Here is a 23,738-nt window from a genome sequence, read left to right on the forward strand (position 1 = left end):
GTGATGAGGAACCCCTCTGTTGCGGAAGGATTAGCGAGCATTTGTTCTGAGAGGCGACTTGGAGCAGAGGCCCACCAAGTGGGGAACCCTTGTCAAGGACCCCCACTTCACTCCAAGAGACAGGCATGTCAGGCAAAGCTTCTCATTTATGTAGTTCTGGATGACAGGGGCTTTTCTGGATAACTGAGCCACTTAGGTTTAAATCCAGAATGTCTTTTCCTCATGTTATCACTTGGCTTGTTGTTGTTGAGCTTTGAGACAGTGTCTCATTATGTAGCTCAGGCTGGTGTCAAACCTTCCAGCCAGTCCCTTGCAAGTGCTGGGATTATAAGCATGCACCACTGCAGCCTGCCTCAAGTTAAAAAAAAAACATAGTTCAATGGCGGTTTTACTACTATCTAGCGTAACATTTGAATAAGCACCATTTGAATTATATCTATACCATTACGTACAACTTCCCTCCTCCATACTCATCGCCTCAGTCAAGCCTTTTAAACCCAGAAAGTCACTTTTTTCTTGTTTAGAGCTAGAATTTAATCCGACTCCTTTTGTTTCATTTTTATTATTTCTCAGTTTCCCACTTCATTTTACTATTTTTGTTTCATTTAAACATTTTGGCTTTCTGATTTATTTAATTCTGTTGGAGATAGGCTACCACTTTGTAGCCCAGGCTAGCCTCTGACTGGTGGCAATTCTCCTGCATTAGCCTTGAGTGCTGGAACTGCAGGTATAAGCCTGCCTCTGCTTCCTGACTGTCATGCTCATGTTCTCACTTTACAATCCATGCTACTTATCCTCTGAGTTCAGTAAAGAAATAGGCTAGAGAATGCCATTTCACAGTGTTGCATACACATCACCACAAAATCCGGGTTTTTTGCACCCCTTTTGATGGGAGACTTCATGAAGTAGGGGTCTACATCTCCTGGTGTGTGTGTGTGTGTGTGTGTGTGTGTGTGTGTGTTATTACTGGGGCTCAAACCCAGAGCTTCAGAAATGCCAAGCCTGACTTTTAAATTTTTATTTTTATATATTTATTATTGTTGAGGCAAGGTCTTACTGTGTAGACCAGACTGGCCTGGAACACACAAAGATATCCCTCCTGCCTCTGCCTCCTCAGTGCTAGGATTACAGGCCCATGGAACCACCACCAAGCAGAGCCTGCCTTTGTTTTGTTTTGTTTTATGAGGCAGGATTTCTCTGTGTAGCCTTGGCTGTCCTGAACTTGCTTTGTAGACCAGGCTGGCCTTGAACTTGATCTATCTGCGATCTATCTGCCTCTGCCTTTCCGAGTGCTGCCTTCTTAAACAGGATATATGGGGTCTTTCAGCACCACGGTGCTTTGGAAATAACCAGTCAGATTAGCTGTGTGGTGTCTTGGCAAGTCCTTGAGATTTGAGAGTTGCTGGCAGAGACTGGGTTCCATTCCAGCTTGGCCCCTCTGTGGCTGTGTGGCCTGTTTACACCTCCTCGCTGGGCCTCATGTTCCCTTTTATAAGAGGTATGAGAGGTGATGGATGGTACATGCAACTTATCTACTGTCCTCTTAGTATGCCATGTGTGCTCAGTAAAGTGTCAGCAACACACACACACACACACACACACACACACACACACACACAAAGACCTCCTTCTGAAGGCCTGGCTGCTCTGTCCTTAGAGGCCTTTTCTTTGTTGAGTATGACATTGCGACATCGCTGTCAACCTTGCTTGCCCTTCTGTGACTCACCTCAGCAAGGGGGAACTCTCACGGGACAGGTTGATTTCTCTCTGGGTCTTCAGCACTGTTGTCTTGCAGAGCAGGCCCCATGTGCTTGTCTGAAGGGCTAGAGCTCTGCTGTTTCTTGCGTTGTCTCCTCTAGGGGTTAGCTGTCAGTGACAGGCTGGATGCGCTTCATTCCCTAGTCAACCCTGGATATGACATACTCACTTCTCCAAAGATACCCTCTATTCTGGCCCACTGGCCCCAGCTCACACGGGTGCTCCACCACCGGACCAGATAGAGAAGGAAGGAGCTGGGGCTGTGAGCCTAGGAATAGCACTATGCTCCTGTGAACCATTATGTACCTAGGCTTTAGACTCAAGCCCTTGCTACCATCCTGGGAATGGGGTCAAGAGTATCTTTATCTCACCCCCTGTGAGCAACACTCGTGCCCTGGCTAAGTCAGGAGGCAGCTCTCTAAAGTTACCTGAGCACAGACAGCTCAGCAGTGGGAAAGCAGAGAGCTGAGACGTAGCCTACACTCCATCTACTGTGCCCGGGGCAGCCTGCATTCCTGTGTGAACTCAGCTCCAATGCTGGGGGTCCGGGCCAGGAGACCTATTGCAAGGAAGCAGAGCCACAGCCCTGATTCAGCACTGCCTCCCCAAGGCAAACAAAGCTTAGAGGCTCACTCCTGAGGAGGGACTTTCCTAAAGTGCCAGGCTTGTTTCCTGGAGGTAGAAGAAAGGACAAAAGAAGCAGAGACCCAGACACTGAAAGGAAGGAGGGGGGACAGTTGTGACTGGGGGACAGTGGGGAGAAACAGCTAGAAAAAGAAGCTAAAGGGTGAGAGGGACACAGACCTACTAATGGTAAGGAAGATCCATAGATAGTAGAGGGGAGGAATGAGAGAACTTCAGGAGGAATAGAGAAAGAATTGTGCAGGAAGGGGGAGAGGAAGGGAGGGCAGAGAGAACCAGATACAGAGAGATGAAGACAGAATAGACTAAAGGCCGAGGGGCCTGGGGAGCTGGAGGCAGAAGGAACTAGCTGCAGAGACCCCGCTCCGGGTAGCGTAGGGGGCGGGCCTGCTGGCAGCAGCGGAGGCTGTTTCCGCTGCACCCCTTATCAGCCCGCTGCCAGATGTTCAGATCCGATGCCAATGTCAGAGAAGTCCATAGTGCTGGGTCAAGGCCGTGGCCAGCGGGAGCCTCAGCTGCATCATGGAGAGGGGGCGGGAGGGGAAGCCTTCTTTAGACCTGCTGGCTCTTCCTCCTCCTGTGGCTCACCAGGCTGGACCACCTGGTGGGGGTGGGAAGATCAGGCACTTCCAGGGGGCTCCTTCTCCAGACTGAGAGCCGGGGACTTGTGGAGGCAGGGTCTCTGGAGACTGGCAACATGTAGCTATGTGCACCAGTGTACCCCTGCCATCCCAACATTTGAGGTGGCACACGGACACACACATGCAGACACACACACACACACACACACACACATGCACACACCCCAGTACAGAATCACATGGGGACAACTTGGAATTCATTCAGAACTGTCTGTCTCAATACCTCTCTGCATCCCAACCCAACCAGCACGCCTGCTCTGCCTATCCCCCTTCCCATCCCCCAAACCTAAGCCAAGACTGCGGCCAGAGCTGGAGCAGCCAGGTATGTGCCTCTTGGTGGCTGGTGTTGTTCTAACAGATGCACTTAGAAGCTGCAATGACCTCCAAAGGGACCTTGGACCTTCTAGAATGAAGCCCAGTAGAGGCCCTCCAGGCAGAGGCAGGTGCTGGGTGTCTGGGAGGGCTGAACCTCCAGCCTTGGGCCTGGGCCTCTCTGCCATGCTCCAGGAGCGTGCAGCGCAGCTGTGGCCCCTTCCTGGGGCAGCTTATCTCAGAGCGCACACGCTTGGCCCTCAAGAGGTGACCCAGCCTTGCACCCCACATTCCTCTCCAGTTCTGCAGCCGGTGGGCCCCCCACAGCTCTGAGACTGGGCCTGTGCTTGGGAGGTAGTCAGAGCTGCCACTGGGCCCAACCCCCCTCAGTCACCACTGGTGTCTCTTGGCCTTCTCTGCTTGTCTCTGTCTTGATGAAATCTGTTTATTCCCATATCTTTCTCTTGGATTGTCCTGATTTGTCTCTCTTTTCTTTGCTACTTTCAGTGTTCTAATATAGTTTTCTTTGCTTTTTCTCCAGGGTCCTTGAATAAGACCAAATCTGGGGATATCTCTGCTCTTCTGAATCAGTGACCAACTTTAGTGGGAAAATACATGAAAAGTCAATCCTTGGTGAGGGGACCAAAGGCCCTGGGAAAGGGGAAGCTGTCCTGGGAGCAATGGGGAGACTGCCCCTTTTCACCCACCTAGGAAGCCATCTCCAGAAGGCACATGAGCCAGGATCTGGTGGGCTCCCCCATGTAGGAGGCTTGGGGTGGGTGGGGTGGGGTGTGGGGAGGAAACTAGGACTGGAGGTCTTAGCCTGAGGACCTCCTTCCTGTTTGTAGGGAAGTGACTGCCTCAGAAAGCTGCTGGGGGAGAGGAGGGAGGCCATGGTGACTTCCGGGAAGCTGGCCAAGGGTCTGAGGCCACCCTCCCTGTGCCCACATGGGGCTCTCCAGTCCTGGCTTAAAATAGTGCAACTCTGGCCCTGATGATGGGCCCAGCCTGGACCTCAAAGAGATGCAAACATGGTTTGTGCTGCCAGTAGGTGTGTGTGTGTGTGTGTGTGTGTGTGTGTAGGTGGTGGAGGGTGGGGTAGGGAAATCTACCCAGTTATCTAGTCCTAATCAGATTGTGGCCCATGGCCACAGGGAGAAAAAACAGATTCCAGACCTGAAGGCTTAGATGCAAGTTTCAGCTCTTGCACTGAACATCTTTGAGACTTTGGTCTGGTGCCTGCCTGGCTTTCGGCCAAAATGAGAGTGGTGTGGCTGCCACAGAGCTTTACCAGGCAAAAAGCATAAAGCTCAGAACTGGACTTTTGTTGGCTGTGCGCGTCCTTACTGTACTCTCTATACCTATAGCTCTCAGGACTGGGTGCAGAGCAGGGAAGGCTTGTGGGGAGGGAGCTTGCAAGGAGGGCAAGGATGGGGCTGTGGTCTCCATGGTGAGACTTGTTGCCAAGGGAACAAAGTCTCCAGGAGCCCTGGGTCTGGCAGTTGGGCACTTTTGCCACAGGAGCTGGAAGGATGATTGTCATTGCACCCAAACTCCTGATGGGCCATCGGGCCAAGGCCAGGCTGAGCAGAGAGGAGGCTCCTGGGTTTGCTGGGCCTCTGCTGCCGGTGGAGGGGCTGCAGCTTCAGCACACAGCCTCCTGTTGGAGCTAGCCACTGTCATCCCCAAACTCCTGAGCCACTCTATTGATGGAAAGGGCAAGTGGGGACCAGGAAGGCATCTATCTGGGTCAATGTCAGAGTCCACTGTGGAGGAGATGAGTGGAGACCCCTTATCGATGCTCCTGCTGTCTCACAGGTTGCCTGAGGGAAGTAAACCCTGGAAAGAACTCCTTGCAGCCAGACCGCTCAATTCCAGCACCCACCCCCACCCCCGTGCCTGTTTCTAGATGTTTATGGCTTCACTTGATGGAACCTGGAGTACAAGCCTCCACTGCTGGCTGCACAGACATGTCCATATTCATCTGCAGCCTGGTGAGGAACTCAGTGAACACAGGTGCTTTCAGCAGGCACCCAGCATTTATTTCTATGCATTCCTGAGAGTTCCCTAGTTAGGTCACCTGAGGCAAATAATTTATCCTCTCTGGACTTCAGGGTTTTGTTTCTGTAAAATGGGATCATTACTGAACATACCTCCCATGGTTGTTCTGGGGAGTGACCTCATGAATGGCACTATAGTCACCCACTCTATGTCTATGTCACTTATTATTTTGGTGATGAAACAGAACTTGGGGTGTCATACTGAACCATACCTCTCCATCCTTCTTAGATTGTCACCTCACACCTTTGAGGAAGCTCAAAGCTCACCATTACTTAAGGAGCAACTTAGATATTTGGAGAACACTGTCCTAAATTTTTACCCCATGGAATGGTGACTCAACAGAACGTATACAAAAAGAAAAAAAGTCTGATGATCAGGCAGTTTTAGTATAGCCTGGTTTGGCTAAATGAGATACTTCTTCAGGTAGGACTTCCCACAGCCTTGCCTATGCAAAGGAGTCTGGGAGGAAAATAAAGATTGTGGTATTTCCTCAGTTTCTGGCCACAGAACTGTTTCTTTTTGACAGGGCCTTCATGAGTGACTTTGTTCAGAGAAATCATAGACTGTCTGCCTGTGGCGCCCCAGGGATCCTGGGATGTCATTGCTTTTCAGCTCGATTAGGTTGGGCCTGTATATAGTTTACACAATTAATCTTTCATTGGTTGGTTTTTGAGTATGGAAAGGTTCAACCAAAGGCCATTTGTTCCTGAGCTTTGTTACAAACTCCACTTGTGCTCAAAACTGCTGAAAGAGCAGGGAGGAAGCAATTGTAACTTTAGTATCAGATAGACCTGGATTCTGCTGCTTGCTCAAGTGTCATCTTAGGCAAGTGGCTAAACTTCCCTGAGCCTGTTTGCTTCAGAGCAAAAGGGATGGCAGGGCATGGTGCAGCTACAGGGTGTGGCTGTCGCTAGGCAGCCAGCATACTCCCTTCTCCTTGTGCTTCTATCTGGCCCCCTTGTGGGGCTGTGAAGACAGCCTATTACCTCCTTCTGCTGTGGTCCCTTTGTTTCAAATCACCTCTTTCAAGCCTCAAGGGCTCTTTGGTACCTTGTGCTGGGCATGGAACACAGAAGGCAGCTGGATGTTCCTGTTTCACGCAGGACAATTTAATAGACGGATGAGACTCTTCTGGCATTTTATCTTGCCATTGAGGAGCCTCCCTCTTTCTTTACAGCCCTCACCCTGCCTGAGTGTGTGAGCAGGACTACAAGATGGCCGAGCTTTGTAGCGGGGTGGATCTGGGCTCAGGACACTGCCTGTGTTCCCTCTCTTGAAGGTTGAAAAGTCTCCCGACTTTTCAATTCTATATGCTCACATACTACCTAAGTTATAAAGGAGCCTTAATTAGTTTTCTGTAGTCAGGTATTAGCTTGACAGACCACTGAGTAGGCGAGGCAGGCCACCAATCACCCAAGCACACTGTTGTCTCGGACACAGCTGACACTCAGCACATGGGCTTCTCCCAACTCCTTCCAGCAGTGCTCCAGGCACCAATGACACCCCAAACTCAATTCTTTCCTCATGTTCTTTTGTTTAATAGGATCGGAGAACATGCTGCAGTGTCTCTGCCCTGGTGGGCAGGTTCTCAGCGTGGCGATCTTCAGAAACAGCCTCATCAGGACCTCCTCCTTTAGGTCCTTACTGCTTGTTCCCATCCCAAGTCACAATACTCTCCTCATAGTACTCCAAAGATCTGCGTATCTGCCACCAGGCTATCCCTTACTTGTGTCTTTTTTCTGCCTGGGAACCTTGTGCAAGTCTTTTCACCATTCTCAACCTTAGTTTCTTCATTTTCGAAAAGAATTGTCCTGGAAGCTCTTGGTGGTCCAGGTTTATGAAAAAAATCAACACAGTGCCTGAAAGGCAACAGGTACTCACGGGCTCCTGAGGCTCTGGAGCAGACCACTTTCTGCCAGGCTCTCAGCAACAGAGATGGGGGTGGTGTTGGCTATGAGCAGGAGTCCATGCCTCAAGACGTACGGCCATCCCTCCCCCGAGCCCCAGATAAGCTTCACAGACAGATGGCACGTGCAGAGGATTCACATTTATTGGTTCAAATACAGTACCTAATACTTGTTAACATGCATTTCACACTAATTGGTCACATTTCCACAGGTAGTCAATTCACAGAACAGGGCCCACCTCTTGCCAGCAGGCAAGTGTGGGAGGTAGCAGAGGGCCTGAATAGCCTGCAGAGCCCGCCAACTATCACTTGGTCATGCAGGGTTGATGGAGCCAGGCTGGCAGGCAGCCCTTGGCCGGCCCTTTGGGAACAAGGGCTCAGAGACATCCATTCATTCGATTCCTACACTGGACTGTGGGAGGACTGGGAGGTAGCTTGAGGTAGGCTCATGATGCACTTGCCATTAGAGTCCCTGAAATCCAAGCTATGGAGCACAGGAAGGGGTGAGGCCTCTTCTAGGCATGGCTCGTCCCTAGCTGGGCAGGTGGAAAGGACTCCCCAGACACTGCCCAGACATTACAATGCAGCCACAAGCCCCTATCGGAGGCCTGGGATGGCAACACAGACAAAAACACCAACAGTCCAGGGTTTTGTTCCCGACAGAAACATGTAAACAGCACGGGAGCTACAGTGTTCTTTTCCCACAGGACTCCTCAGAGAGGAATCGACCAGGATGTCACTCAAGAGGTAGTCTTTTTTTTCCCCCATGGAAATTTGAGTCAAAAACATTATCACCTATTAAATTTCAGTTAAGAAAAAGGTCAGCAAAGAGCAAGAGAACCCTTTGGGTGGCAGGGCTGGCTTCAGGGTTTGGAAGACTAGCCTCCACCAGTAACACATTTTTCTAGGGTTTAGAGCAGGCCCTGGCCTTCCCCACAACTTTCATTTAAGCCAATAACTGATACCCGAGCAAGCTGGGGCTATTTAGGACTGCAGATGAGAAAGGATTTGTCCTGGGCAGAGGGGCCAGGCTTCCCAAGAGCAGTGGAGAGGCTCATGTGCAGGATGGTCAGAAGTCTTGAGGAAACCCACATCTAGCCAAAGAGGTAGCTGCTCACTCTGAGGAAGAAGTCAGGGTCTGACTCTCAAGCCCAGAAAATATGCTACTTGTGGCAGCCAAGAGAGGGCTTTCTGGGGACCCTGTAATTAAATACACATCCCTGAGCTGTGGCCCCAGAAGCGCCCACTTCAAGGCTGACCAGTTTCTAGCACCTGGTGGGATGATTGCCGTTTTTCATCCTAAGACACAGATAAAACACTACTTCACAGACACTGCATGAGGAAAAGGGAGGAGGATCAACGGCAGAGGGAGTGTGGGTATGCCCATGGACCAAGGTGGGGGAGTCAGTTAGTGGGTTTTCTTTTTCTTTTCTTTTTTTCTTTTTTTCTTTTTTTTTTTTTACTTTTAAAAGAGAAATAAAGAAAATAAAAAGAGCAAAGTTTAGTAGAAGGGCTGTTCTGAAAGGCTGAATTTCTTAAAACAACTGCAATTAAAAAAAAAAAAAAAGAAGAAGAACAAGGAAAAACCATAAAGAACAGTGTTCCAAAGCCAGAGATGCAGATGTCTACTCTGCTTTCTGCCCTATGGGAGGTCAGGGCCCTTTTACTTTGGCTAAGCGTGGTCACAACTTAAAGGCTACCTGCTGCCTATCTGTCTCACTCAGGAAGAACAAATGAGAGAGGTATAGGGCAGCAGGCTAACAGCTGGCTCAGCCATGGCAGTGTGCACTTCCCTCAGCAATGGGCAGTCACAGGTAGGCTGTATGTGTGGGCTGTTCCCCCCTCCACTGGTTCTGAGATCAGGACAGGGAGGTTCCTGGCTGCTTCCTTCTACCCTAGAGGCATGCCCCTTCACTTGTAGGTTGGCACTGGGTACTGGGTGTCCTGAGCCAGGTCATGTGCTTTGAGATGAGTTGTAGGGAATTTCTCCAAACTAAGGGTGAGACTACTAAATCTTGCAGAGGACACAAAAGACCTACAAAGGATTCAGGGAGCAGGAACTACAAAGCTCTGAGACTCCAAACTTTTGTCTTGGGTCAAGACAGCATACACAAGAAAAGGGGGAAAGCATGTATGTTTTGGCATAGTGCAAGGAGGTGGATTCTCCTTCTCCACATGGCTTTTGGGGTTATATTTTTTTATGGTGGAAAAATTTTCACTCAAAGTGAGTACTTTCAGTGGCCTGGATCAGAGAGGACAGAAGAGAGAGGATTGAGATATAACATGCACAAGTTTTTCCTTCTTCCACTAGCTAAAAGGCTGCCTGTTAACCAAACATTATGGGAAAAAAGGCAAAAAACAAGCATACCAAACCTCCCCCTCCAACCTTTCTCTGTGTCCTTCAAACCAAAATCACAAATACATCTAGTGGCTGACCTAATGTCTCCACGCTGCTAGCTACACTCCTACCTTCTCCTCATAATACCTGAGTTTGCAATGCAGCACATTTACTTTACCCTGTTTAAAAGAAGCCCATGTCATAAAAGGACTGGGTGCAGAAGACATTAAAGGCGGTCCACAGGTCAGGCTCCAGCTCGGAACACACAGCCACTTGGCTCAGAGATTCTGCAGGGCTCTTGGCAGTGAATGGGCTCTTTGTTCTGTGGAATCTGCTGCAAACATTTGTAAAAATGGATTTGTACAATGGCAACTTGCAAAACCTTTCCCTTACTCTAGAAATTAACAACTTGCTCTGTTTAATACTACATTATTGGAGAGACACCTTCTTGCCTCATCAGAGCTTTGACATTCAACACAACAGGTGAAATACTAATTTGAAAAGCAATTTAAAAAACTAACAATTTGACAAATGGAGGTCTAAGCAAAGAAAGCTGTTGTGTGCACACAGGAGCTGTCTCTGATTCATGTCTCTGATTCCTAGCTTGAGGAAAGCAGCTGAGAATCTGACCTGGAGCCAAAAAATGTGATCTGTTTGGTTAAATACAAAAATTCAGGCAAACAAGAAAAACACTGTGAACTTAGAAACAAACAGACACACCAACACACGTATCTTCCCACCAACACATGAAAAACATTCTATCTGGAACTTTCCCGAAGAACACATCTTTCTTTCTTTCTTTCTTTCTTTCTTTCTTTCTTTCTTTCTTTCTTTCTTTCTTTCTTTCTTTCTTTCTTCTCTCTCTCTCTCTCTCTCTCTCTCTCTCTCTCTCTCTCTCTCAGAGTGGCTGGGAATAAGACTGAGAAGTAATGATGCTCTGAACTTTGGACATCAAGTGACATAACTGTCACTTTGCTGGTACCCGTAACATTTCAGTGGACAGGAAAACTGACAAATGGAGACTACCTGGGATACACAGGTTGTGGTGGCCTCCTGGGTAAGTTAATAGGCTTTGTTGGGGAAGAGTAAACAGTTCCCGACCAAACAGGCTCAAGGAGATACTGTGGGTGTGGCAGGCCCACCAAGGGATACAAGCCAGTGAAGCAACTGTCTGGGGTACTAGCTGTAGGAGGGCCTGGTATGGGCAAAGGGAAAAGCCGCTGAAACAACCCTAAAACAAACCTGGTGTAGTCCTGGCCAAAGTCTGGAGGGTAAGAAATCTTCCTAGAACTAGGTGGGGCAGGCAATAAAGCACAGGGGGTCCAGGTTGCCTCTGCAGAAGCAGCAGGCAAGACCTTAGAAACATGAGGTAGTTTAAAGCCCCTTTCCCTTCCAGGTTCTTCTGGCTCCGTCCCTCCAGGGCTTAGTAGGCCAGACCATTGATAATACTTGAAAGACTAGATGGGCTTTCTCTGGGTCTTCGCTTTCTGTTCCAGAGCCCTGGCAAACTGATATCACTTTGGAAATAATAAGAGGGCTTACAACAAAATTTAGGAGCAAAGTCTCTGGTCCTTCCTATGTTTAAAAATGGCAGTTTTGGATTTGGTTCTGGGAATAAGGTGGGGTGAGAAAAGGGGCTGGCAAAGGAGTCTTATTCTTTCAGCAGCCTGGCCTGTGTCCCTCTACCTTTTGAGGGAAACAAGCTAAAGAAAAACAAATCAGAAATGGCATCAGAATTCAGAACATGGCATTTTCCTGCCACCTTTCTAAAGGACTTACAGAAAATCAAATTCATAAAAGGGAGGGATGGAGTCTGGAAAAGGTAGGCCTTGGTAGATCTGGGTCAGGAAACTAGGCAGCTGTGAGCCCCAAGGGAGCTGTGAGGGAAGTCCTATACACTAATTTATTGTCAGGACTCTACCTGGATGAAAACTTGACAGCAGCATTCAACATACAACAGTGTCTGGGGTGGGAGGGGTGCAGCAGAAAGTAAGAGCAGAGTTTCTGCCCTTTGGGCTTTGTGGGATGAGATGATGGTTAATCCCCATCAAATGTTGAGGATTAAAATCAAAATTGCCTCTCAAACATCCCACCCACCTCTTTAGTAAATCTCCCTATACCACTTCGCTCCTTTGGCGTACTCTTTTACTTAGTAAGTCTGTGGCTATAAAAAGGCAGTTTGCTCTCAAACAGACAAGTGTACGGTCTGCTGAGAAAATGTGGAAAAGGTAGGGATGGTCATACCCCCGTTTCCATTGAGGTAGTTGTCTTTGTCAACATTATGGAAATATTCATCTAGTCCATCCCACCCTCTCCCTCAAAATACAAAAAGAACTATCTCTAAACAATGACAACACGGTAACATTAAACATCTTCACATTCTGTAAACTGCAAGGAAATGCATCTGCTGCATTCACACAAAAGCATGTGCATCATGTTGAAGGCCATACATTCAACTCTGTCGTGAAATAAATATATAGAAAAATGAGGTTAAAAACAGACAAACAAACAAATTCTTCTTGTGATGGAGGCAGCTGCTCCACAGTCTCCATCTTGGTCTCTGGCTCTTTCTTCTGGAGCCTGTCCTGCCCACCCAAGGCACTGCGGGCGGCCCAAGGAGGTACAGGGCACAGGTCACTCCTTTACTGCACTTGTTTTGCAGGAGTGCAGCACCACCTTAAAGAGGAGGGGCAGCTGCTCCAGGGGCACATTCACCATCTTTCCTAGGTAAAGGGAAGAGACGAGGAGTTAGCAGTGGCCAGTAGGGAAGGAAAGTGTATCTTGTCTCCTCTCAGGATGCTGAATCTCCTTGGTACAGGATGAGGGCAAGGTAAGTATCAGGAATACCAAAAAGGTCACAGGGTTAGATAATGTTAGGGTGTTTAGGCTAACTCTCCCATCTGCCACACTTGTTCTGTGCCAGTCAGTTCAATGCACTGTCTCATCCAGACTCATAATGTTTCTGACTGTGATTGCCTTTTACCCCCATTTCATGGCTGAAACAGAAAGGGAACCCTTCTGAGCACTTCGTAGCTAAAATACTATAGGAAACTTGCTTCCCATCAACTCTCCAGCATTCTATAAAACACTACTCTTCAAGAAAGAATAACTGATTAATAAAAGTACTAGGGAAGTAAGGAGAAGAGTTACAGGGGCAAATAAATTTGAAATGTCTGGAGATAAAAAAAAGAGTTTGTCAGTTTTTTTCACCAATGAACTTCTCAGAGCTTTAAGCACACACTTTAAGCAAAGCTACTAAGGCTACAGTTCTCCCCAACAGTACTTTAGAGTCACCTGGAGGGCATTAAAAAAATACTGATGCCTGGGCTTCACCCCATACCAGTTAAGTCAGAATGTCTGGAGATACAACCTAAACACTGGTATTTTTCAAAAGTGAAGGTGACTGAAAATACTGCCATGTCCAGCCTACATCTGCTAGACTGCTCTGTGGCTCAAGAAATATAGAAAAAAATTCTGTCAGACTAACATGTTTTCCTTAAAAAAATTGTATTGCTGAATTTTACAGAAATAATCCAGTCTAAACAATCACCCCAGTGAATGTGGACAATGAAAACAAGAATCCTCATTAAATGACGTAAAGCAACAAATACCAAGGTTATGGACTGAAACAGACCTACTAACTGTCAGGAGCTTAGCAAAGGGTTCAAGACCACAAACACACCCTGACATATCAAATTCCTTTGTAAATGCAGAAGCTTACAGTGCCACTTTATATGGCTCTGGAAAGAGTATGTGCAATCCTATGAAATAAAGTCTTTGAAAACTGACATAATTTACACATAAAATTCATTATCTAAAAGTATACAGTTCAGGAGATGGAGTGCAGACACAGCCTGCTTTCCTCATCCACACACCACCTGAACACCACAGGAGCCTGGGAAATGCCAGTTTCTCTTTTCTAAAATGAAAGACTTCCTATTACAACAGTACTTTCTGAGGACAAGAGTAGTAACTCTTTCTGAAGTTGGTGATGGGACAGGAGTGAGCATCCTGTGAATGCTGCTCATCTCAATCCTTCACAAGCCTGGAGAAGCAAGGAAAACTAGAAGTCTGGACCCAGACTATTACCTGCGATGTAGCGGATCTCTGGCAAGCACATCATGAGATCAGGAAAGCGGTTTGGCTGATGCGTGTATTTATACTCAGTGAAATCCTGACAAATGTACCAATACCGCTTGTTCAGTTGTTCCAGCTGGGAGGCACTGGTCAGACCCCTGATATCTGTGAAAACAAAAACAAAAATCACACAGGGAAGGGAGGGTGGATAAAATCAGATTAAAAAAATTGAGATGTTATTAAACATGGCCATAACAGAGATCTTTTCTCCTTCTGATGTAGGGAAACTAAGATCTGCATAAGGGAAAAGAAATAAGATAGAAAAGAAAAAAATATGCAAAGTACAGCCCTTTGCCTGTACCCTTAGAGTGCTAAGCTGGGTATTTCAACATCAAATCAAGCTTTTAATAAAGGTATGGTGGCACAAAACAGGCCCCACTGAGGGTGGAAGAGGTGCTAACTCCTTACCCAACAACCCTTCACAGCACTTTGAATTGAAGGTTGTTAGGAGCCTGACGTGTATCATCTCCCTGTGTTCTCACTATTCTATCTTGATGTATATATGTATGTACGTATGTTTATCCATCTAAAGTACAGCGGATGAATAAAGCGTCTGTATATAAATCATACCCAGCCTTTGAGGTCCAGCAGACATTCTCTTCCTTTAAGAAGTCCCTACTGATCTTCCCCATATGCAGTACAATGAATGTGTTGAGTGTTATGGACCAGGGTACTGGTCTGGTTTTTATTTTTCTCATTCCCAACTCCTGCCAATGTCCTTAATACATGGTATAGGGCTTGGCTGGAGAAGGCATGTAGGTCACCTGATAAATGCATGATGGTATACACTTAGGAGCAGGAGCTCTATGCAGCACTGGAGGGTTGAGTGGGGGAGTAGTGGTAAAAAGGAAGGCCTGATCAAGAGTCTCTGGAGTGGAAAACTGAGCACTTTCAAAGCTACAGGGAACAAAATCACTCAGGGAATGGGGCATTCTTATGCTACTTTTGATAAAAGAACACCAATTTTCCCTCACAGGCCAGTTACCAGCAAATACCACATGTAACTTGTTGGTAACATGTGCCACTTGTTGGCAATATGCCTATAAACAACTGGACTCCTCTAATGGAAGAGTGGGCTTCATGTTCACATGGAGGTTTGTGTGCCGCTACTCCTCCTTGGGACATCAGCGCCACTGCCAGCCTGTTAACCAGGGCCTCATCTCCCACAGTTTCATCAGTCACTCTGCTCTTCTTCAGTTGCTGGTAAACTTGGTACATATTTTAAATGACGCATGTTCTGTCCTTGGTGTCTGTGTTTAAATGCATTAAAACTGACTAAACAAAGTGAATCGTCTTCCTTCCTCTGTGAGTTATAGAGACTGTGGCATTTAGATTGCAAGAGAAAAATCCAAGCATTCCTTGCACTGTAGAGGAGCAGAGTGATGATTAGTAGGAGTGTGGGCCTTCCAAGACTGATAGTCACATGGTGGGGCAGATTCTGTGACAGTGTTGGAGGTGGGGGTGAAGGGACAGGGGTTGTGCATGTGACATAGAAGGGCAAGTGCTTACTGGCAAAAATAAATACATAAAACAAACTGCTGACCTTACCCCACCACCTGCTCACCTTGATTCAGGAAGTTAATTGCTTTCATGCATGCGTACTCCTCATTGCTGACCTTTAGCTGATGGAACTTGTGATATAGGTAGATGAGTCGTTCAATCACCTCCATCCCTTCATCACTAAATCTGAAGAACAGAGACAGGTTTTCACCTGGGGTACTGATACCAGCAAAGGCCAGGAAGGACAGAAAAAGGTTATCTATGATGGTGAAGAGGCTCTATTTTGGGGAAATGGAACCCACAGGGAAATGCTTTGAATGGCAGCCAGGTTAGATTATGTAAGTTGCTATTTCCAAGGTCAGGCAGAGTCAAGTAAAACTAGGTTCAAATCCAACTCCACCACACATGCCTGCAAGATTCTGGGAAAGTCATTTGACCCCTGTAAGCTTTGAGGTCTCCCTCTGCAAAATAATGTTTGCCTGCTTATGCTAACAAGAGCTGAAGGAGATCTGGGATAGAAATGAAGAGAAATATGACAATATTAAGATACAGCTTTTGTGGAGATGCAGTTTCCAGTATTAATGACAGCTGCCATGGTGACTCTATGAGAGCCTCAGCCACAATGTAGAAAATGCTTCCAATTATGTTTGTTTAGGTTTTCTGTTTCTAGCAAGGCTGAGATTATATACAATAAAAAATCTTACTGGCATCCCTGACTTCAGCCCAAGGGACAAGAAAACACTTGCTGAATCTTTACACCACAAGAGCCTTTGTGCTGGGCACCGTCTGTGATTCTCAACTCTATGAGCTAGGTGAAACAATCACCCAGGTGAGAAACAAGTTCAACATGGAGAGGAGACCGGCCCACCAAAACACAGCTAGCTGGTGGTGCGATGAGAACCTGGAACCTGGCTGAGCTTCCCAAGTCTCTTCCAGTATCCAAGGTAGTCTGCTCATGCAGAACAGACAGGCTTCTTGAACTATTTACATGAGACTTCTTTTCACCTAATGAGTTCTTACATGACCCCAGGTACACAGGTAATAAAAATAGGCATACAAATCTAACACTAATAATAAACTAATAACACACAGTGGAATTAATTTTATTTCTACTCTTTTTATGTTTTGGTGTAGGTGGCATTTGTATGTGGCATATGTATGTATATGTACATAGTCATGTCTGTGTGTAAGGAATACATGAGGAGCCCGAGGTTGACAATGGGTGTCTTTCACTGTTGCTCTCGGCGTTATGTCTGGGGTAGCAGTCTCTAATTGCATCCGAGTCTGGCTAATTTGGCGAGATTAGCTGGCCAGCGAGCTCGGGGGCTGCCTGTCTCTGCTCCCATTCAGTGCTGCCGTTACAGACATTCACAGATTTATACATGGGTGCAGACGCCTGAAAGGGGTCCTCATGCGCTATGCATTTACCTACTAAGTGCTCTTCTCTAGTCCCAGTAATTTTATTTTGACACAATTCTTTGACATGTAATTTTATCACTTATTATTTATTAAAGAAAATATCAATTTTGTATACTAATGAGATAGATATGCTTCTTATTTTTCCAGAAGAATTAAATTACATCTCTGTATTTGACACTGCAGAACATACAGCAAAGTTTTCAGGGTTTTTTTGTTTGTTTGTTTGTTTTTGTTGAGACAATGTCTCTAGGCCATAACTGGCCTAGAACTCACTACTAGATAGCCTGAAATTCAGAGAGCTGCTTGTCTCTGCATCATGAGTGCAGGAATTAAATGACTATTCTACCACATTTGGCTTAATTGATATTTTGATTTTATAACCATCAATAGTTCAGTATGAAATGACAGAAGTATACTTAAGGTTATTTTTAGAAATTGTTGAAAATTCTGTCCTAATCCCAAGTCAAATTCATTTAACAAATTTTCAAAATTCATTTCAAGTCAGAAACTCAAGCAGCAAACTTTTGTTTCTGAAATAGGGTCTCATTTAGCTCAAGCTAGCAGTGATCTCAGTGTGCAGTAGAAATGGTCTTACACTCTGCACTCTTCTAACTCTATCTCCCAAATCTGAGGTCTCAAGACATGTACCACCACACCTAGCTAAAATAAAACTTGATATAATCCAAAACCGTAATTTGATGCTTAAAATACTGAGGAATGATGGTGGGATGATACTCAAAGTCTTTGTTTCCCAAATTAAACCACCATGTTTCTAGAAGAGCAAAAACAATAACAACCTGGCATCTGAGCTAAGGTATCTCTGGCAATATTTACGTATGAAGGCATGTGCAATGCATTCAGTGTTCAGAACCAAGGTGGCAGAGAAGCTCTGATCAACATACTGCTGGAGACACTGCACTCATAGTACACAGTGAGTTTGATTTAATTTTAATGACTACTTGTTGATGTTTAGAAATCTTTCAGTAATGCCAATTGCTTTGTGTTTTCATATACAGTTACACAGTTACATGCAGTGTTGTGATACATAGTTTAGGAAGCTGGGCTCTAGTAGAGATGACCCAAATCCGGCCACACTCTCTACTTTGAGCTAGAAAATCAATACCCTGGGGATAGAGCATGTTTTAGGTAAAGAGGCTCTAGATATGTCACCAAGCAAGGAGCCTCTCAGTTTGCTGTGTGAGCTGCTGTAAGCTGTGACAGCTAATTCAGGTTCCTTGATGATCTAGCCCAATGGCTTTTATGGCTTTATTACTACTTTCCCAGACTGACTAATAGACAAATTCATATTGAATAACCACTCGAAAACCCTTACCAACCATTCTGCCGCATGTTGAGTGCTGGGCACTTTTAGTATTATATATATAATCTCGCCCTCCCAATTTAAAAAAGTGTATTAATCAAAATTTCCTTTGTTCCTGTGTGGGAATGAAGGCTCAGAGCAGCTACTGACTCTACTCCTGACATAAAGGCCCTTTCACAGGCATTCTTATTTTCCTGATAACTTGTGAGATGAACCATATACCTACCTCTGTATTAGGACAAGGAAGCAGAAAGAAGTGACTCTGCTAAAGTAACACAGTAAGAGGGAGCCAGGGCTTCTGAATTCCAAGTATAGGGGCTTTCCTACTGGTATACTACCAACCCTGTCAAGTTCTTAAGTGCTACCTGGGAAAGGCTGCCACATGCTATCTCACGAGAAACCTTAAGAGCTTTGTGTTCCAACAGCACCACATCCTAGGGCCTAGCCCTAGGAGGTGGCAGGTACTTCTGTGCTGCTTGCAGGAAGTAGTGTGCCTAGGGGTGAAGACCACTCCTCATAATAGTACTTGTTGGATACTTAAGTTGTTGAGAGAGAAAAGGGTTTCACTGATGATTCCCTATAGTAGCTGCATAGAGTAGTAGGGTGGGGATAAGCTGAGGTGGAACATAACACAGAAGGTAGGAATAACACTGTTGACATATGTCTGATAGTCGAGCAATGTAGAAAGAACAAATAATGCTCTGTCCCTTAATCAGCAACCTCTTGCCCCAACTGCTCACTATTGCATGGCAGGACCTGCAGGTGTGTGGCTATCACCCAGACCCTGACCTGGCAGTACCAAACCTGTTCCTGTTTATCTTGACCTGGAGGATCACAAAGAAGCTCTCAAGTGTTTGGTTTGTACATGTGCCCAAGATCTGCCCTTTCTCTTAGGGATAGCACATCCCTCTATTCCAAATATCTTATAAGAAGCAGCCATCATAGTCCCTTGGCAGTGGTTGGGGTTGGCAGCCAGCCCAGCAGTCCCCACTCAGTCTCCTCAGCTTGGCTGCAAAGCTTTCCTCCACACCCGCATCCCACCCTTTGATAAACAAAATTGTTCTCTGTTCCATGGGCCTGCTTTCTCTTCCAGCCGTTCCTCCTCCACATCTGACCACTCCACAATTCTGACGCCCCTGTATTCCCTGTCTACAAATTATCAGCATTCAAAGCCATAAAGTTGGACAAACACACCCATTCTTCTCTTGTGTTCCTATCACACAAGCATTCTAGGACAAGGAAAACATTCCTGCCAAAATCCCCCAAACCACTGGACCATTCAGTCAGCAAGTGAAGCTGACACTATGTAAGTTATATCCATTAAGGGGTGGAGAGGACTAGCTCTTTCCTACTCATCTAAATGTACCTTCCCCAGCAGCAGTCACCAGCTACAGTCTTTAAGGAAGTGTCATCTTCGTATCACATACAAGTTATATTACAGCTCCATGATATGTTCTAGAAAATTATTCCAAGAGTCTGGTATAGTGTATTGGCAGAGAGCTCTGGCTTTGGAGCATAACACACCTGCATAGTAATCTTAGCTCCATCTTTTCCTTCCTCTGTAGCCCCGCATGTTCATCTCTCTGAAACTCAAGGTCCGTATATCTATAGGGATTAATAGTAGCAGTTTCATAGGATGACAGCAAGGAACCAACAGCAACATAAGTAAAACAATGATAAAAATTGGTGCAACAAATCCTGGTCATTATTACTATCACCATCATTCTTCTGTAACAAGGAGCAAAAAGACCGTGTTTCCTGAGCTGAAGAACTAGTCAAAAGTGCCCATTAAACTCCATCCATTCAAAGCATCTTCTCCAGGGAGTGAAAGGGTGTTGATTAGGGTTTAGAGAAGTCACTGGCTGGTACTACAATCTGCTTTAAATCACATTTGTCCACCTCTGTGTCTGATAACAGTCTGACGAGGAATAGGCACCATAAACTTGATCCAGTATTGAAAAGAGAAAAGGAGCTGGCTGTGCATCATCTGGGAAGCCTTTTCCTGACAGCAGGCACTCACACTCAGGAGCTGTGAAGAAGCAAAGGCTGCCTGGAGGAGTGGGAGTAGGACTGAAAAGCAGGAAAGAGCTATGGCCAATTAGACTCCTCACCCTGGAACTCTAACAAAGAGGGGATGCTTGGCAGTGATTAACCTAACCCCAGAAGCTCAACTTCCAGACCTGATGACCTCCTGGTCCTCCTGTATACAACTCAGACTTCACAGACACTGAAGCCAAGTCAGAGTGGTTTATCTCCCACCATGCTCTTCCCAGATGCACTGGGGACCACAACTGTCCTTACTCACAGAGCCCTGCTGATCCCATATCTCTGACACCCCTAGTTTGGTGCTGCCTTCTCTTCCTGAGTCATTGCTGTGTCATCCCTCCTTGTTTTCCTTTCCATGGACACAGAGCAGCCTGTCGCTTAGCCATGCTCTAATTGTGCCCACACCAGAACAACCACAGAACACTTTTCTCAAATGTAACCTTCCCAACACATCAAACCCAAAGTCTTCTTTTCTTCTTATTAAAAAACAAAACAAAAAGAAGAGGACAACACCAAAAACAAAAAACAAACAAACAAAGAAAAAACAAACAAACAAACAAGGTGTGGCTCATGCCTTTGATCCCAGCAGGAGGGAGACAGAGGCAAGTAGATCTCTATGAGCTCAAGGTCAGCCTAGTCTACACAGAGTGAGTTCCACTACAGCCAGTGTTACACAGAGAAACCCTGTCTCAAAAGATAAACAAACAAACAAAATAAACAACAACAAAAAACCTCCAAGGCCTCATGCAGTCTGACTGTGCCTCAAATTTATACTCTTCCTAACTTCATTTCTCAAAGTGCTGGCATTACAGGTATGCATCATCAAGCTTTCAAATGCACCCCTGTGAACTGTCTTGTCTGTATCTTCGTCTCCAATAACTTCTCTTCCCTCAGTTTTCTGCTGCCTACAACCTAATGTTAGGACCCCTTTTAGAGCCTTAGACACAGAGTCACCTAGGATTATATCTAGGATTTCCTTCCTTCCTTTTTCTTTTTCTCTATCTCTCTCTAGGAAGGGTCTCACTGTTGTCTCTCTGTAGAACAGGCTAACCTTGAACTCAGAAACCCATCTACCTCTGCCCAGTTCTGGGACTAAAGACATGAGCCACCACACCCAGCTCTTCTAGGAATTTTTTTTCTTTTGTTTTTTTAAAATGTATGTTTTTATTTGTATGAGTGCTCTGTCTTCATGTATACCTGCATTGCAGAAGAGGGCATCAGATCTCAAAGATGGTTGTGAGCCACCATATGGTTGCTGGGAATTGAACTCAGGACCTCTGGAATTGCTGAGCCATCTCTCCAGCCCCTCTTCTAGTAATTCTTTTAGTCTCTGGCCTTCATCCTGTTCTCTATACTGTACTTAGAAAATTCTCATTTCAAAATGCAGCTCAAATGTCTGTTCTTATGGTAAGCCAAGTACACAAGCATAGCCCTCACTCCTTAGTCAGTTTTCAAATAGTCCTTATATCCTCCTCAATCTCCTTCAATATGATCTTGCATTACAAACTGTATCTGCTACTATAAAATAAGGTTAGAAGTCTCAGAGTCAGAAACCATGTCTAAGCTGGTTGTGGTAGTGTGTACCTATTACTGAAGCTATTTAGAAGACTGAGGCAGGAGAATTCTAAGTTTAAGCCTGCCTGAAAAACTTAGATCTTACCTCAAAATAAATGAGAAGGGGGCTGGGATGTGATCTCAATGGCAGAACACTTACTAGCACATGTAAGACCCTGGGTTTAAAATTTCTAGAACCAGATAGGAAGGGAGAAGGGGAAGGAGGAAAAGAGGAATGAAGGACAGAAACCTTATCTGCATGGTCTGTATTCCTAGAAGCCTTGTCTGAAACAACTCCCAACACTTGCAGTACCTGCCTAGAAAAACGGTCATGCTATAGGGAGCAGAACCTAGAGGCTGATTCTTCTTCTTCTTCTTCTACTACTACTACTACTACAGGTGAGAAGTCCCAGGAAGAGCTAGTAGATCCCAGGCAACAGGGAGGCTGGGCTCTCTGAGCCCAAGCCTACAAACTGACAATATCACATCAAGCTTACTGCTATCCAAACAGCCCTACAAAGTTATGAGCTGAAGACAGAAATGTGATGGAAACAACGAATTAGAGGATGTAGAAAAGGGGTTAGGTCATCTGTTTATAGGACAAAATGTCAGGTAGGGGCACCCTGAAGCCAGTGAGCAAGGCAATGCTAGAAAAGCAAAGGAGAGAGCTGGTTCTCAGACTCCCACTCAGCTGTGCACAGAGCTCCTGAAGGCCTTGAAGTTTTGCTCCCTGCTTAAGTGTTGGCCTTGTTTTTATGTAATGCACATAATGCTGGTTACTGATGCACCCCAGTCCTGTAAGGAAAATTATAGGCGCTGGTACCCTATGTTCTCCATATCTCATTTATCCTTGTTCTGTGTACCATTAAATCACATGACTTCTATTATTTAAACTGTCCAAAAAAGGCGGTTTTTGAAATGTTTATTTAAATGTGAATTAAGCTAGCTAAGATATTTCATATGAATAAACTAATAGGGCTAGAAAGATGGCTCAGAGGTTATGAGCACTGCTTGTTCTTCCAGAGATCCTGAGTTCAATTCCCAGGGACCACATGGTGGCTCACAACCACCTATAATGATGTCTGGTGCCCTCTTCTGGTATACAGGTGCAGAGAGACCATTGCATACATAAACTAATAAACCAGAGAAGTTATTGAAAGAGAGACTTATCTTATCTTGGGGGTCAAAAATTAAGGGTCTTATCTGCCCTAGGTCTTCAAAGAAAGTGACTAGCATTTGGACAGGTCACAGAAACAGTAGGGAGAAAAAAGGCTGTTCTAGAGAAGGAGGTTGGAGGATATTGGTCAACTAGAAGAAAACATTATGGCAAAGAACAGCCAGGAAACCTGTTTGGCTCAGTCCTATGCTCTTGACATTGTACCACACCTTAGGTACCAGAAAAGAGCCTAAGCAATCAGGCAGGCCACAGGGAGTGGGGATGGGAAACTGTGGAACAAGCTCAAGGCTAGCCTCTAGATTAAAATCTAAAACCCTTAAGGGCTGGGTTCTCTGAACTTCAACTTTCTCATTATAAACAAGCACAGTGGCACCTATATTACCACAAGTTGTAAGAAAGAATCAGTAAGTAATAAAAAGCTGCCTACAGGGGCTGGAATGATGTCTCAGTGGTTAAGAGCATTGTCTGCTCTTCTAGAGGAACTGGGTTCAATTCCCAGTACCCACATGGCAGTTCACAAGTTCCAGTAGATCCGACTCCCTCACACAAATGTATGTGTAAGACAAACAACATATTAAATAAAAATAAATAAAAAATTAAAAAAAAAATAAAGCTGCCTACAATTAACACCAAGATGACTCTCAAGTTCCTTAAGGATTTAGATTTTTGCCTTTCCCAGATATACCAACCCACTAATCTAGACAAACATTAAAGAAACAGCTTAGCACTTTGCCAGTCTGTATGGCACTAACTCACCATCCTCACCTTGTTGGAGAGAGACTTATTGGACCACCTTTCTATCCATTTAGAATCTGTGACTAGCTGATAATACAAAGCTGATAAGTGACAGGGTAAAGATTAAAATTCAGGTCTGTGGGGTTTAATGTGTCTCCTTTGGAGACTAGGCAGTCTTGCCTCACAGGGAA

General features: G+C 45.6%; 1 protein-coding gene across 2 annotated transcripts in view; it reads right to left on the reverse strand.

Moving 5' to 3' along the window:
* Window positions 1–7,441: 7,441 nt before the first annotated feature.
* The window catches only part of Nr6a1 (nuclear receptor subfamily 6 group A member 1), a 191,959-nt gene continuing 175,662 nt past the window's right edge, over window positions 7,442–23,738 (reverse strand). For both annotated transcript variants that reach the window (XM_060390080.1, XM_021633361.2), the window contains exons 9-11: window positions 15,360–15,481; window positions 13,748–13,900; window positions 7,442–12,381 (exon numbers count right to left, since the gene is read on the reverse strand). In XM_060390080.1, coding sequence (XP_060246063.1) covers window positions 12,293–12,381; window positions 13,748–13,900; window positions 15,360–15,481 — 364 coding nt within the window. In that variant the 3' untranslated portion in view covers window positions 7,442–12,292. The remainder of the gene's footprint in view (window positions 12,382–13,747; window positions 13,901–15,359; window positions 15,482–23,738) is intronic.

The sequence above is a fragment of the Meriones unguiculatus genome, chromosome 8 (assembly GCF_030254825.1).
Source record: "Meriones unguiculatus strain TT.TT164.6M chromosome 8, Bangor_MerUng_6.1, whole genome shotgun sequence".
In the NCBI taxonomy this organism is placed as follows: domain Eukaryota; kingdom Metazoa; phylum Chordata; class Mammalia; order Rodentia; family Muridae; genus Meriones; species Meriones unguiculatus.